The sequence below is a fragment of the Chelonia mydas genome, chromosome 1 (genome assembly GCF_015237465.2).
Source record: "Chelonia mydas isolate rCheMyd1 chromosome 1, rCheMyd1.pri.v2, whole genome shotgun sequence".
Taxonomy (NCBI): Eukaryota; Metazoa; Chordata; order Testudines; family Cheloniidae; genus Chelonia; species Chelonia mydas.
Genome location: NC_057849.1, coordinates 198,413,370 through 198,429,228, shown reverse-complemented (window position 1 = coordinate 198,429,228; position 15,859 = coordinate 198,413,370). Strand labels below are relative to the sequence as shown.

The 15,859-nt window shown below is 45.8% G+C and overlaps 1 protein-coding gene across 9 annotated transcripts in view; it reads left to right on the top strand.

Moving 5' to 3' along the window:
• The window catches only part of LOC102937877 (limbic system associated membrane protein), a 1,332,442-nt gene that overhangs the window by 900,940 nt on the left and 415,643 nt on the right, over nucleotides 1-15,859 (top strand). For 4 of the 9 annotated variants that reach the window (XM_037909177.1, XM_043538686.1, XM_043538691.1 and 1 more), the window contains exon 2: nucleotides 4,591-4,669. In XM_037909177.1, the coding sequence (XP_037765105.1) occupies nucleotides 4,591-4,669 (79 nt within the window). Of the gene's footprint in view, nucleotides 1-3,311; nucleotides 4,670-15,859 lie in introns of those variants that run through there. The other 5 variants (XR_005226814.2, XM_043538688.1, XM_043538690.1 and 2 more) reach the window with 4 other exon arrangements.

The following is a 15,859-nucleotide window of genomic DNA, read 5'->3' as shown; positions in this document are numbered from 1 at the left end:
TTGCAGCATAGCTGGACCCCCCGGTCACATGTCTCCCATCTTCCTTCTCATCATTTTCCTCCTTGTCATCCTCCACATTCTCCTCACTCTTGCTGTTTGTGCCAGGGCCTGTGACTCGGGCTCCTCAGAAGTACCCACAGTGTTTTGCAGGATGATGGTGGGGTTTCTGCCAAGTAAGCAGCTCTTTGTAAAAGTGGCGGTTGTGCAGCTTAGCACCAGATTGACTGTTTGCCTCCCCAGTCTTCTGATATGCCTGCTGCAGTTCCTTTGCTTTCACATGCCGCTGCTGGGCTCTGTTGTACCCCTTCTCCTCTATCCCCCAGGCAATCTACTCATAGATGTCCACATTTCAGTGACTGATATGTAACTCTGCTTGCTCAGCCTCCTCTCCCCACAGACCAAGGAGATGCAATATCTCCTTTCTACTCCTGGCCACAGCACAATTGGAGTGTGTTTTGGCATGGTCAGTTGGGCATTTGTATGCATCAGTGGAGAGCTGCTAGGTCTGCTCGCCAAGCTGGACAATCTGGAAAAGGCATTTCAGAAATTCCTGGGGCTTTAAAAGGTATAGGGGCTTTCTGATCTACATGACTCTTGGGCAATGAAGTTCACAGTTGTGACCACAGCAGTCAGTGTGGGGCATTGTGGGACAGCTACTGGAGGACTGCTGGGGTTGACATAAGTAACGCAGTGTCTACACTCACGCTCCATTGACTTCAGTACATTGACCATGGCTCAACATCGCTCAAGGAGGTGGTGTTATTGCATCGCTGTAATGGGGCGCTTACATCAGTGGGAGGCAAATTTAAGTGTAGATACACACACAACTAGGTTGGTGCCAGGAGGCTTATGTTGACCTAACTTTGTAGTGTTGACCAGGCCTAAGCAATGGTCCCGCCAGATCACTGTCGAGGGCATTGGCAGGAATAGTGTGAGAGAAGCGACCCTGCCCTGCTTGTACCATACCTGTACTGTAAGCTAACAAAATTTTGGAGTCTGGGACTGTGAATCCTGCACCTTTCATAAGTGCTAGGAAATAGTTTTAAAAGATGCTAAGGCAGATTTGTGGTGTCTGTGCTCTGATTGTATGAAATTTCCCTCAAGATTTTGTATTGTTTCTTTATCTGCTTCCAGCAGGGGGAGATGGGTCCAGAGAGCATTTCTATTGGGAAAACAAAACGACTGTGATATATTTTAATCATGAAGCTCTCTCTGAGATTTTTATGTATGATTCCAGGTTGTTTGGTTGTTTCTGTCCCTCTCTCTTGCATCCATTTACCTATAATAATGAATAAAACTGACCAGCCTTGAGGGATTACATGTTTCAGAGTTTGAGACCCTGGAGTGAATTTCTTCCCCATCCTGCAGTTTATTATGATGATTATTAAATAGTTACATGATGGTATTGCCCAGAGGCCCCAATCAGGACTGGGACAGTTGTGGTAGACACTATATAAATACATGGGAAAATGAGAGTTCCCAGTCACTCTTTCCCTTGCAGTTTCATTTCGGGGGAACTGGTCTCTCCCTGCAGCCCTCCTCCATTATTGCCCATGCAGTTACGTCTCCGGGGAGAGGTTGGGGGTTGCAAGGGGATTTGACTTCCGCTCTCAGAGTCCCTTTGGATGGTCTTGGTTCTCTCTCTGTCCATGGTGGGGGGCCCCCTCTCCTCTCAATTTTTAATCTATGGGGATTTGGGATGTCACGTGAGCCCTGAGAATGATTTATTTCCTTCGCTCTTACTGATGCCCCCTCCATCATTCTCTTTATAAACCATATTGATGCCACTCTCCATGAAGTGCACCCTAAATATATTTAACTAGGCATTAAATTTAGATTTAATGGAATAGATATTTTTGTCTAGGTAAATACACTGAGAAAAGGAAATATTTAGTGAGCGTTAGCATTGTGTGGCAGATGCTCCTCACTTTGCATAATTGTTAATCTTCAGCAAATATGTTTTCCTTACTCCACTGGCATTTAATTGACATACAATAGAGCTTATTAAATGTAAATGAAATGCATATGGGAGACCCTGTTTTAAAAAAAAAGGGGGGGGGGTATATCACACTCCTGGCTTCTTGGCGCGAAGCAATGAATTCCACTATAGTCAACTTCATTACTGTGCCCTCTCTCACTGCAACAGTAAGCATCCTCACAACCATGCCCAGGTCAATGCCGGCTGGGTAAGCTTCCTCGCGGCAGTGCTCTGCCCATGGCAGCTGGGACACCAGCAGTGTGAGCTTCCTCACAGAAATGCCTTGGAGGTAGCAGCCTCTGAATTGAAGCTTTCTGGAGAGTTCTTTTTCAGAACCATCAGGGTCTTTTGCCGGACTAGGGTAAGATTTGATGAGACCCCAGTGGTCTAGGCCTTCTCTCAGCAGTGCCCTGGTAGAGCCAGCCCCTTGCTGCAGCAGCTTGAGAGCATTAGTTCTCAATGTATTGGCTTAACCCTTTGGTTTCTTGTAGCTTCCCCTTGTTGGTCCCATTTCCCTTAAGTTCCCCCAGAGGAATTCTCAGTCTCTCTCATCTCCTTGCTTGACTACAAAGAGCTAGTCGCTGCTGCTGCCGCCAAAGCTGTATCCGCTGTCAGGGGCCCAGGCCCTTATTCCCTAGTGCCAGGAAAGTTAGGCCTTGGGTCCCCCTTGTCCTCCGTAAGTATCCAGAAGTCTGACTCTTGGGAACAGAAAACATACAGGGCACCGATTACTGCTCCTCCCCTGGCAATGGGACTGAATGGGGCAGCAACTGACAGCCAGGCTGCTCTTCAGACCCTTTGGTTACCTGCTTGCCTCTTATCACCCCTTCAATTTCACCCTTCATTGCCGCTGCCCCCCCAGCCCCAGTGCATTAGCCACTGAGCGGGTTACGTGTGCAACGGAACTGGCCAGCCATCCCTAGGAGCAGCTCTTTCCATCCCTCCTCTGTGCAGGGAGGAAGGCAGGCATCAGCAGTAAAACATACGGCTATTCCTCTCCATTAATTTAATCTCCTGTCTCTTGTGATGGTGATAGTATGTGAGCTAAGGGAGTGCTCCTCGGGTTGGCAAAGCTGCTGCAGGGATCAGGGCCCAGCTGCCAGTGCTGACATTCGGGGAGGACAGACTGAGTATTCACATTGCCGGCAACTCAATACAAGCATTGTCTCCAGTTCATCCCTCAAAGGCCGGGGGCGGGGGGACTGTTTATCTGGTGCGGGAAAGAGAAAGAGGGGAAAAAGCAAGATTTAGCCTGAAAAGTCAGTTGCCAAGAATGTTCCTTTAAATCAACTAGCTTCTGATTTCAGGCCACACTGCCAAGTTCTTTCTCCCCCTTTCTAGCCTTCTTTTTAATATTCCGTGTATCTTTTTCCCTTCCTTTCCTCCCTGCCCCCTTTCCAGCATCTCTCTCTCTCTCTCTTTCATTCTGTCTTCCTTTTTCAGCTCCCTGTTCTCCTTCCCCTTTTCCAGACTCCCTGCCCTCTTCCTCTCTCATCCCTCTGTTCCAGACTCCTTTCTACCCCTTATCCCCCCCTTTCCCACTGCTCCCTTTCTCATCCCCCCTTCCCATCCTTACTGCCTTCTTTCTCTTTATCCATGCTTCTCCAGCCTCCTCCCCCATTCTCCTTTTTCCAATGCCCTCCACCCCGCTCATCTTTCCTTTCCAATCTCCTCTTCTTCCCTTTTTCCCATTCTCATCCTCCTTTTCTCCAGCCCCCTTTATCCCCCCTCCTGCCCAGTCCCATACTTCCCTAACTTAGGTCTCTTTCTAAGCACCCAAGTCCCTCGTCTGAAGGAATCGGCCAGGCCTCAGATGGAGCTGTTGTCGTGACAACCTAAAGGAGCATCAGGCTTTGATCAGGGCTGGCTTCTGCTGAAGGGGGCAGTTGTGTGGAGAGGCAGGGGATGGGGGGTGTGTGCAGTGGTGGGAGGGGGGAAGTGGCGGGTGAGGAGATGCTGCTGCTCAGGGCTCCCTTCCCCCCCCCCTTCCCCGCGTGCTCCTGCTGTAGTGCTGAGCTTCTGTTTCACGAGTAAAGCTCCCTCCCTCCCTCCCCTCCTTGCCTCACTCCGCCTGGGAAAGTGGGTTAGGAAGGGAGCTCAGCGCTCAGAGATTGCACAGCCACTCGCAGGAGCATCCACACGCGGAGGGGAAGCACACAGGACTCTTCTTTTTCATTTTCATTTTTTAACCATCACTCCAGAGACGTTTAATTATTTTTTTACATCTGCTTTTTTTTTCTCTTGCTTTGTTTTGATCTCTTCCCCAAGCACCCCATCCCCTTCTTTTTTGTTGGAGGCTTTTGCTCAGACTTTTTGGAAAAAAATATTTTAGCTAAGTCAGCACAAGACTGAAAAGACCGAGAGAAAGTGGCAGCTAAGAGACTGCAAAATCACCTCTTCCTGGGGTTCTCCAGCAGAGACAGAGTTGTACATTATTTTTACTGTGTTTTCACATACAGCTCTCTAGCTCTCTATCTAGCCATATACACGTGCAGAGAGAGACAAGTACATACACTGAAACTCAACCAGCCCAACCATGGGAGGAAGGGCTCAGCCTGATCGGAAACAATTACCGTTGGTCCTACTGAGATTGCTTTGCCTTCTCCCTACAGGGCTGCCAGTCCGCAGCTTGGATTTTACCCGAGGCACCGATAACATCACCGTGAGGCAGGGGGATACGGCCATCCTCAGGTAGGGCATTTTGCCAACTTTTTCTTGTGTGTGTTGTTTTACCCCTGAACTGCAGTAGTGATTGCTGCTAGCGTCGGGGCTGTGTGCATGTGTATTTCTGGACCTTAATGTCACCCAAAAGCTTCTGACCCCCTACCCCGCCCCGGAGAAGAAGGATTTTATTGGGAAAAGGAAAATGTGCTCATGCTAGACAGCGCTCATGCACGTGTGTGTTTTGCTGGCCCCGCAGTATCAATGGATAAACTGAAAGGGGTCCAGCTGAGCTTGCCAGATGTTCAGCTGCTCTCTTGATACTCCATTTTGCTCCTATGCAAAACTTTATCCACTGTGTTGCCAGAACTCTGATATGAGATCCTCCTTTTGGAAGGTATGATTCTTATTTGTTTAATCCATTGGGGTTTCTCATTTTAAGGGCTGGTGAAATAAAGAGGGTACCAACTCTGAGATCCGTCTGAGTTATGTCTCTGGTCACTGTATTGACTTCCTTTCATAGCCGAGGAAATGGGTCTATACTGTATATAAATGCACTAATGGTTCTCATGGGGGTATTGTTGCATGGGAAGGATGATTCTGTACTATTGTGCAGAGCTAAGATTAACTGATCCCTATGGAGGCTTTGTAAGGGTCTTTCACAGGCTACCTGGGCTTTGAACAAACCAATGTCCCACATAACTAAAATAAAATAAACTATCTCCCACAAGCTCCTTTTCAAATCCTACTTTTACCCAACTTACCTACTGTAACTTCCCCTACTGGACAAAGTGTGTGGGTGTGGGTGTGTGCATGCACGCACTTTATATTATGGCAGTAAAAGTACTGGACACAATCTAAAATAAGTCTGTAAGCTCTGTGAGTAGCTGATAGTGCACAAACCCTGGAGCATCTAGGGAGCAATTCCTTAGCAAAGCTAACTGCAGCAGCAAAGTTTCTTGCTCTTCCTCTGAAATAAATCCTACTAGATGTCACTAAGTGTCCTGCTACATGATCTGCTGTGCCCCGCATCTCTCCCTTTAGTGATGGAGGAGTATGTGTGTAGGGAAGATGTTAGGAAATAAGGGGGGAGTATATGTGTGTTTGTTCCTTCCTTCTCTCATTGCTTGTGTGTTGGGTTGTTTTGATCCTGGACTATCCTTTCAGCAGATTTCATTCCCTTGCTCTCCAGACTCGTTAACTTGCATGTAAGGTTTATCCACATGGAGTAATAGGATTTGCAGAGTAATTCATCCGCCTCGCGTTCATGATGGAAGGGTTTAGACGCGACATGGAAAACACCTAACAATGATTGCTGCATCTGACTCCAGAGTCCTCTTCCCTCCTTCCACTCTGTGGGGATTCGTACATTTCATTAACCCTTTTCAGCAGGACTCCCCACCCTACTTCTGTGCTGCAATTTTTTAATGCAGGTTTATTCCACCGCTCACCACTTTCGATGAGCAGCAGGGGACAGTGTTTGTTGGATGTGCTCAGAACATATGGCAGTAACCAAGCTATTTAAGCTCACTTGACCACCCCGGTCATTGGATTTCTATTTCTCACTTAACCCTGCAGCGCTGGAGTTTATCGAGATGCTTTGTATTAAAACTGCATTTGCAGTGGAGTAGAATGTGTGCATCATTGAGGTGGTATTTGTAACTGCCATGCGTGAGGGTTTGTCAGTGTGATCTGAATAAGGATACGTATGAGAGCGTCTCAGGCATGTGAAGGGAGTGTGTGGTTGCTAGTGTTGTGCCAGACACTCAAAGTGATCCAGCTGTGTGAGCCAGATGTGCAGTAAGTTACACGCTCACACAAGCTCTGTATCTCCAAGCTTTGTTACTTGCCCCAAGCAAGATGATGATCCTGGATTGATGGATCTCTGTCAGAAGTAATTGTGGACAGCATACATGCACTCGCTTCCTCAGCCAGTCTTCCTTGGCTCCTTAAAGAGATCTGACAGGCTGTGTGGTGTTGGTTCCTTAAGATGAACAATTCTACTAGGCATGGCTTACTACCACCTTCCTTATGTCATTTCACTCCATGCCTGAAAGGAATGGGGAAAACTTGATTGGTTAGGAACCAGGGCTGCCACTTGGGGTTGGGATGGTAAAAAGCATCCTTTCCAGTGGTCTTAAGGGTCTGTGTGATCTGGGATGACATTTCATCCTCCCAGCATTACACCAAGGACCTATTTGTTGCTTCCCCCCACTGTCTCCTCCCCACTTCTGCATGAAGGGTCTCATTTCAAGAGATCCTTCCATTGCCGGTGTGCCTGTGGCCTTGTCTGCACTACCATTAATTTAAAATGCTCTCATCATAATACTCTTTCTGGTGCAGCTCCACCAATGATAGCAAGAGTAGAAGAGTTACCCAAACCTTGTGCTGGCCCCCTGCACAGGGGTGAACTTAACCCTTAGTCATTTTTCTAATGCCCATCACGTCATCAGCTGAACACAAAATTGGCCAGGTTCATCCCTGGTCTAACTCCATTGGGTGAATTATGCTCAGTTACAGCAGAGAAGTCCAGTCAGGTCCCCAGAAGTACTCCCAATTTACACCAGTCTCAAAAGCTGATTCCTGAGTACCATTGAGGCGGTACTATGTGCCTTTGACTCCCAGTGGCTTCACAGAGAGAGTAGGCTCCTAAACACCTCCCAGAAGATGTTCAGTTGTTTGGAGGATCAGGACCTAGCAGACTGCAGAATCAAGCCCGCTATTCTCGAGTGTTTCCAAGCACATAAGAAAAAAAAATCTGATTTTGATTTATTACTGAAAAATACAAAATTTGATCCAACTTCTGAATAAATGGCCAATTTCCAATTTGACCAAATGTTTAAAAAATACTCAATTTTAGTGTGATTATGGATATTGGAAATTTCAGCCCAAAGGGCAGTTGATTTCTGAAAGTTATATGTGTATCAAAAGGGCAGCTACAATCACATTTCCAGCAATAATTACAGTGCTGTATGTGTGATCCTGTAATATAAGCAGTTTACTCAAACTCTACGTTTTTGGCCTTCAGATACGTTATTGATATCATGCATTTGCAGCAATGCTTATGGATAAAGCCCCTCAAGCAGAACACTAAGATGGCATCAAAACAAAGTTTATGTTCTGTGCAATCTGGAAAAAAGAAAAGTAAAAGCTGTTTAGATTAAAGGTAGAATTAGCATATGATTTATAACAGGAAGCACTGAGCTGAGCTCTTTGCTAGAAATGACTATAGATCTATTCAGTGGTGTAAAGTAGCATATTAACATAGTCCTGACAGTAAAATCATAATCATTATTATTATTTGTATTATGGCAGCACTTCAGGATCCCAAGGTGCTGTGCAGAGTAAGAGACAATCCCTGTTCCATAAAGTTTTTAATCTTTTAGACAACACAGATATAGGATGGGAGGTGAAATAGAGGCACAAAGAGGTGAAGTGACTTCCCCAGGGTCACACAACCAGTCGTGGAATAAAACTTTCTCTAGTGTCCTATCCACTGTACCACATTGCCTCTCAACCAGTTAATACAATAAGCCAAAAAATGCAACAGAGCAGAGTTTTCATTAGTATGTCTTGATTTGCATTGGCAGGGAATTGACTGGAAGACCTGTCAGGTCATCTTCCTCTCTAGTTTTTACAAGGCCTTGGTGTTAGGTAGAGTGGGCAAACAGAGAGAGATAAACATATCAGGATCTGTTGCAGAAGAACAAACTATACTTCTGCTAATATTTTATGTGTATCTTTACTACAGTATGACTACTGTGTATGTGTGTATACAGGTATATAAGGGTTTGCGGTGTGTGTGTGTGTATGTACGTGTGTGTGCACAGGGATGGACGGATGCTGCAAAATATATAGGCATGGCAGCAGTTGGTGTCGCAAAATGTATGCCTGGTGATCAGGAGAATCATAAGATGTACATTTCTGGAGGCTAGAGGGCTCACAAAATATATACGCCCAGTGGTGCCAGGGGCCATCGTGAAATATGTATTTGCCCAGAAACTGGGGTGTAACAGATCACAAACAAGGCTTCAGTGGGGAATATGAAAAGGAAGTTATATTGATATACATATGGTGTTTATACATATAACTTATGTTCAAGAAAGTGGAGGAGGAGAGACTGCGTCAGACTGTTGCTTTAACCTCCTCCCCTGGGTCTTCACATGCACTTCAGTTTGCATCTAAGTGCCATATGTTTTCCTGCTTAGTTGGCATTAAAATTTATATAGCAGTACGAGTTACCTGGAGTGTCTCTGAGCCCATATCTCTTCTGCTCCCCTTGCCTTGAATTATATTGAAGTTACTGGGATCTATGGTTTCTAACTATAATGTTTTCAAGTATGTATTGAATATACTGCTTTTTAAACCCAGATACATAGGGGGCTGGTTCTGATAGAGTGACAAAGCCAATTCACATCTGTTGTAACTGGATTGGCTTCAGTGGGTTTGGTCCTGGAATTAATTTAGCCATTCCTATTCTGGGTGCCTTGCTTTTGCCTGTCCATCAAAATTCACTCAGATTTGCAAAGCCTCATGCTCCCTATGAGTAAGGGCAATAGGAGGCCACAAAGATGAAGTCAGAAGTTTACTTAGTTTTTGTGTTTACTGTCCTCTGATATGAGACACGCAAGTGTGATTTTCAGCTAAATCTGATCCATGCTTGAGGCGCATCTCACATGTCTGGGTTTTTTGGTAAGTAATAATAACTAATAAAGGTACATTTCACCTCTGCCCAGAAAACAACTATTTCAAAATAATCTGTGTCACCAATATACTATATTATTTTCACAGTGGCGCCTAGAAGCCCCAGACATGGACAAGAGCTCCTTTGTGCTAGGCACTGTGCAAACTGTAGCAAAGGGGATACATTTAGCCCTGGCTCTGAAGGCATAGATCCACTGAAATCAATGGAGTTACACCCATTTAAGCTATGGTTGAATTCCACTTATGCTTTTTAATAGTACATTTGTGTGACATTCTAAAGTGTTTGTATATTTCAGCGCCTGCGTGCATTTGTGTGTACAGTATATGTCTGTGTGTATCTGTGTACATGTGCGTATTTAAAATGGGGCTGTGTTTGCTTGTCTCCATTTGTGAATGGGATTGTGTGTGTACTTGGGATTGCGTGAGTGCACGTATGCTTATTAATGTTGCCATTAGTATTGTCTGAGAGGCAGTGCTGATTAGTGGGCAGAGCTGGAGAGGAAAAACTAGAACTGCTTGGTCTGTATTCCTGGCTTTGCCACTGATGTAATACACTCTGCGACTCTGGGTATTTCACGTCCTCGCTCTGTGCCTCAGTTTCCCCTGCAGAATCAAGATCAAGTCACCCCCCCCAGCTGGTGAACATGAGAGAGAAGACATCTTTGGGCGGAGTCCCTTTGCAGTGTGACAGTTCCCATCAGTCCTGTTTCCAAGGTCCACATCTACACTACAAGGCAGCCATGTTGGAAGCCCTGGTGCCACAACTCTCCGTGATGGTGTTAATGCATGATTCTGCTGAGCCTCATTATGTATCAGAGATGGTACTTTAACCTAGGATATGTCAGTGTTTAACTGTTGGGGAGCACAACTACAGTCTAACCAGGGACTCCAATACGACTGCATGGCATCTATGTTAGTTCTGTTCTTTTCCAACTCCCTCTCTCCTGCTCTGCTCTTCCACTCTTGTGTGAGAGCCGGGCAAGGGAGACCCCAGTTCAGAACTCTGTGTCCATTCACTTTCTTTCCTCTCGGAGCAAACAAAACCCACGTTGAAATCCACTGGCAGGCAGCACCCATGGCTTTGAATAGTAAATACCAATCTCTCCCCCTCCCCTGCCACCCCCATCTCTTTCTCTGTTATTAAACTGACAAGGCACTTAGCCAATTACCCAGTCGTAGTCTCAGCTGTATTTATGGTTGAGGAAGAGGCAGTGCACACCACTCTTGTCTTAGAGCTTCAGCTGAATCTCCCTTGCATGCTGTAGCATATTTCCTTGCTTGTGTGAGCTGGCTTAGGAAGCTCAGGGAAAGAAACCAATGAAGGGGGCAAGAGAAGAAAGGGAGGATTGGAGGGAGAAGTCACAGGAGAAGCAGGAGGTCTAATACCCTAGAGCAGCTAAAAACAAGGGCTTTTCTTATTTGCCATTGCTTTTGCCTTCAGCTGTGCAGAAGAGCAATGCCTTTGTTACATAAGAATGTGATGTATGTAAAACATAATGATGGTTGCTGCTTCATTCGTTTGCTGTGGCTATAATGCAGGGCGAGGAGACAGTAACTGTGCAGTAGTATACCATAAATATATGACTCAAAGCTAGGGGACCATGGCTCCTCAGTGATACAGTGTGAATGCAGAACTCAAGGCAAGGGGGACTAGTCAGTGACATACTGTGCCTGTAACACACAGCCTGTGCTTCGGTGCCATACTCCAAATGTTAAAGCTTAGGCAAAGAGCAGAAAAAATGGTCCATGAATATTTTCTTGAATTTAAAAATGAATTCACTTTGGCTGCAGCTGTGCTGCTTTTGTGTGAGAGCATTTTTTTTCCTCCCTGGGAATATTTCAGCAGCTGAGTTTTGCTTGTCCTGATGTTCATGGAGAGCAAATTTTAAACAGACCAGAAGATGAGCAAATGAGAATCTGACTGCACCCTCTGCAGCTGGGACTGTGTGTTTGTGTGTGTGTGTGTGTGTGTGTGTGTGTGTGTGTGTGTGTGTGTGTGTGTATTATACACACACATTCTCACACACGCACATATGTAATTACTTTGTGTCAGTGACTGTTCATGACACGGGCCAGTGAATGCAATGCACCTGATATATTTTATGTGGGACATCACTTGGGGAAGCAGTGGGAGATGATGTTTCCCGTAACCCCTCACCAGACACCATTGCAAAGGCAGTTAAACAAGCCAGATGTGAATCTGATTGCACCTTGAACCACATTACTTTATGTGAATGTGACAAGAGAAAATTACCTTTAAATTCTATACCCAGCCAATCAATCTTACAGCAGCCTTATTTTTCTAGGAATGATATCTCAGGCAAGGTCTATTCAGGACAGAAAAAGAAAGGTTAAAATGTTCTAAAATCCTTATCTGTTCCCTCTTCCTAAACTGCTCCCTTATCAGGACAGTAACAAAGCTCCAGGCACTTCTTTACACCCTTCTCCAGACAATGAGCCTGATCCCAAGTCCAATGAAATCAGTGGGAATCTTTCCATTGATTCAGTGGTCTAGGGATCAGGCCCTTTAAGAGTTATTACACTCATCCAGTCAGGGGACAGAAACAAAAGCATATGACTTATTTCACCAATCTCAGCTAAGCAAAGTGTTTGTGAATTTAAGCCCTTGCAAAACAATAACAACAAAACAAAACAAAATCAACTCACTGAGTGAATTCAGATAGCGAATCAATTTGAGAAAATCACCATCTGCCCAGTGGTGGACAAGCACAAAAGGAAGCCGAATTCACTGAGTGATTGTTCCCTGCGAATTATTCGCTCAGCTCTGGCAAATGTTACAGAAGGGCTTGGGTCAGTTGATAGAACTCAGAGCCAGCTAGCTTGGTAGTTTATTGGTGCCTGACATTAGGGAGTGATTTGAATCCCCATGTCCCAGTAGCAGGAGGTTTGGGGGAGACACAACCTGGTGCGTGTCTGTTAGGCATCTCAGAGCAGATGGGTTTATTAGCAATTCTTGCAGTTAGACGGATGGGAAGGTTTTAAGTCCCTAGGGTCGGGGTTTGGGTGGAGAAGGTGGGGTTGGAATGCTCAGGCTCCTTCAGTATTTTCATCTGCTATTCCATTAGCCTGTAGTTTGCTTATTAAATGGAGACGTTCCTTCTGCAGCCCCCTGCCACTTCGCAGACAGACTCTGTTCCCCTCCAGTTCTGTTGGTCAGCCCAGCAGATTTATCTGGGCTGTTGAGCTCTCAGCTGCATTATCGTTCCAGACAGCAGGTCAAGGAACCTCTGACCGCTGCAGCTCCTCCATCCATGCAGCTCCTGCATCCAAGGTAACCTATTTAGAGTGTCACCCTCCTCTCTTCCATCATCTTCCCTTCCCTGGGAACATCTTGCACAGCCATTTCATTTCTAGAACCGATGAGCCCGCAACAGCTGCGTGACTCAGACACTCACAGCCCATCATCCTTGAGCACTTCAGCTCCTCTTCTTCTTCTTTGAAGTAACCAATTTTGGCTACATTGATTGGATTCCCTGTTCACTCTTTTCTCTTGCCCTCGCTCCTGTGCTGCTGACTGGATAAAAACACAGCTGACAAGCAGTATCAGTTGTAAATGTAAGGTAATAGGCTGGCTTCTGAATTTCTGGACCCCCTAGAAAGACACGTGGAGAATGACACACATCCCCACCAGCAAAGACTCACATGCACAGGCACATGCTGATGTACATCCAACCATAAGCATTTGTTTAATTCCTGGATTTGATGAATATTTAATTAATATTAGGTATCATTTGAATATACATTATAAACATAGGTGTCTGTGTTTGTTAATCAAGACCCCGATTCTGCACACACTTTTGCACATACTTAACTTTATACACTGAGAGTATTTGACTTTAGTGGGACTACTCACATGAGTACAGGGTAAGTCTTTGCAGAATCAGAGCCTAAATAAATGTGCATCACTTATCTCTTACCCATTACAAGGTAGCTAGTTATTTTCTGTCACCTATAAGAAATTCTCCAGCTACTAACTGACAGGTTTAGAGGTGGTTGGTGGTACCTGATATGTGTTTATGTAATAAACACACCAGGATGTAGATAATATATATAAAAGTATGCATATGTTAATGGTCTACCTTACGCTCTTTGTATATTACTTGTCTTCTTAGACTGTGAGCTCTTCAGGGTAGGGGCTATGTCTTTTGATGCATGTGGACAGTGCCTAGCACCATGTACGGTATGTGGGCACTAATAATGACAAATCATCCGGTAGTGATGGATGGGAGAGGCAGCTAGCACCTGCACCTGCTGCTACCCCTGTCCCTGATAACTATGTATTGCCATTGACTACAGCCACAGTGGTAGTCCCATTGCTATCGAGGGGGATTTAGCATCATTTTCCTCCCCACTAATACTTATTCCTCTCAATCGTTTGAAGTAGCCACAAACTCCTAGCCTTAGAGTTAGGCAGGCACACAATGCATCCCATTAACCTCTCCTCCTTCTCTCTGAGAGCATCCTGCTTGTCTTGTGCTCCCAGCAGGGCAGGAAAAGGGAAAGGGAGATATCCAGAGATTTGTCCATTGAGAGAGAACAGATAAGTTCATTATAAAACGCGAGACACATGATCTCTTCCATCCCCCTCAACCCACACCCAGCTTCCCTCTGCTTGGCAAACTCCCTGATCCAGCAGCCACATTGCCTGATGGAGTTGTCAGTCATAGATGAGACTTGCCGTCTCCATCTCCCTCCCTCTCTCTTTTCCGTTGTGTCTCAATTTCTCTTCCCTCCTACCCCCATTTACTCTTGCCTCCCTCCCTTTCTCACCTTCTGTCTTCCTTCCTCTTGGCTCAGCTGATCTAATTTGAACTTCCCTCCCTCCTGCCCATATTAACTAGGACTGTATATGGGGATGGGGAATGGGTGGCTAGAGTTAGAGTAGCTGAGCTGCTCTGGTGCAGATCACAGTGCTGGCTCTCAGCTCTCTCAGTAGAGATGGCTGATCAATCAGTGCTTTGTATTCAGGCAGGGACTGCCGAGTATCCCCAGTGTATTTATTTTCTGTTCCTGAGCTGAATGCCTGGTGCCTCTTTGTCCCAAAGGCTCATATGAAGGGGGTGAAAAGCAGAGGGAAGTGGGGGCCAACTCTTCAATAAAGCGCTCTCTCTTCCCAGCAGGAATGCATTCAGATGCCTTTACATTCCATTGCTCGGGGCTCTTCCCCTCCCTCACACTCTCTCTCTTAATTGGATCCCAAAATGGAAATAGAAAGGAGGGAAAGCCAGTTTGTTAATGGGGTGGTTACAGGCAAGGACTGAGGCTGAAAGCTCACACTCAGGGCCCTCACACTGCTGCCGCTGCTGTCAGGAGAGAGAAATGACGCAGCCAGATGTTTCCTTTATCTGCTGCGGTCCTGCTGCTAGAAATTGAAGGAGAATGGGTGTGAGATTTCTTTTCCCTTCCAGGGCCAGTTCTCGAGAGGGAGATCAGACATTCCTGTGAGATGCTGAGTCAATGCAGCATTGCCTGGGTGGGATAGGGAAATCAGCCCCTAGCTTTGCTTGTGCTGGAAGCCAATGCTATACAACCAACTAGGAGAAATGATTAATCTGCAATGTGATGGAGCTGCTGAGCTGTATGTGATAGGGACAGAGGTCATCCGGAACTCGAGGTTCTGTGCTATTAGCCACTTAAATCAAACAGCAGATCGTCAGCCGCTGTCTTACAAACACCTCACCCAGAGTTTTTCAGTCACAAGAACAGGGCTAGAGGTGGCTCTGGGAATGTTCTCTAATCCATGTGGAATAGAAGGGACACGATACTTGTGATGCATAGTAAAACTCATGACAGCAACTTGTGAGATGTCAGGTGCCTTCCTCAAAGCTGGTTGCTCCTTTCTATTCTCCCTGTGGCACTTCTCTGTGCATGTATACATGCGTGTATGTGTGTGAGAGAGAGACACTGTTCCTTTAAGTCTTTGCGGTGATGCATAGATCCTGACTTATTTTACACCCTCAAGATGAACCTGAGATTGGCATCCTGTAATTAGGAGCAGAAGTTGCTGCAGGCAACCTACCTAGGGATGCCTTTCTAAAACAGCATTAAACCTGGTTTCCAGTCTTCACCATTTCCAGCTAACTATCCAATTGTCTGTCATTCTAGCCCCCCTCCCCCCGCCCACATAGATCAGTACAGTGCTCAGTACCATAGTACCTCTAGCACCATCACCCCAGAGATTAAAGTCCATATGGGTTGTTGTGTCAAATGAATTCACTGACCTTTACTGGGATATTTCTTCCCTTCCCATCCTACTGTCCCATCTCCGGTATCGATGATAAGTCAGGGGTATGCAGGTCTGACCATCAGATAAGTGTGTGCCCAAGCAAAGTAACATGGAGAGCCCCATTCAGTTTCCTCCCACCTGGGACTGGCAGCGCAGTATCAGTCTGTGGGCCAGATGGGCTAAGGGCCAGGACCGCAGTAGTAGCAGTAATAATACTTAACCTTGTATACAGCACTTTTCGTCCGTAGCTCTAAGCGTTCTGCAAAGAA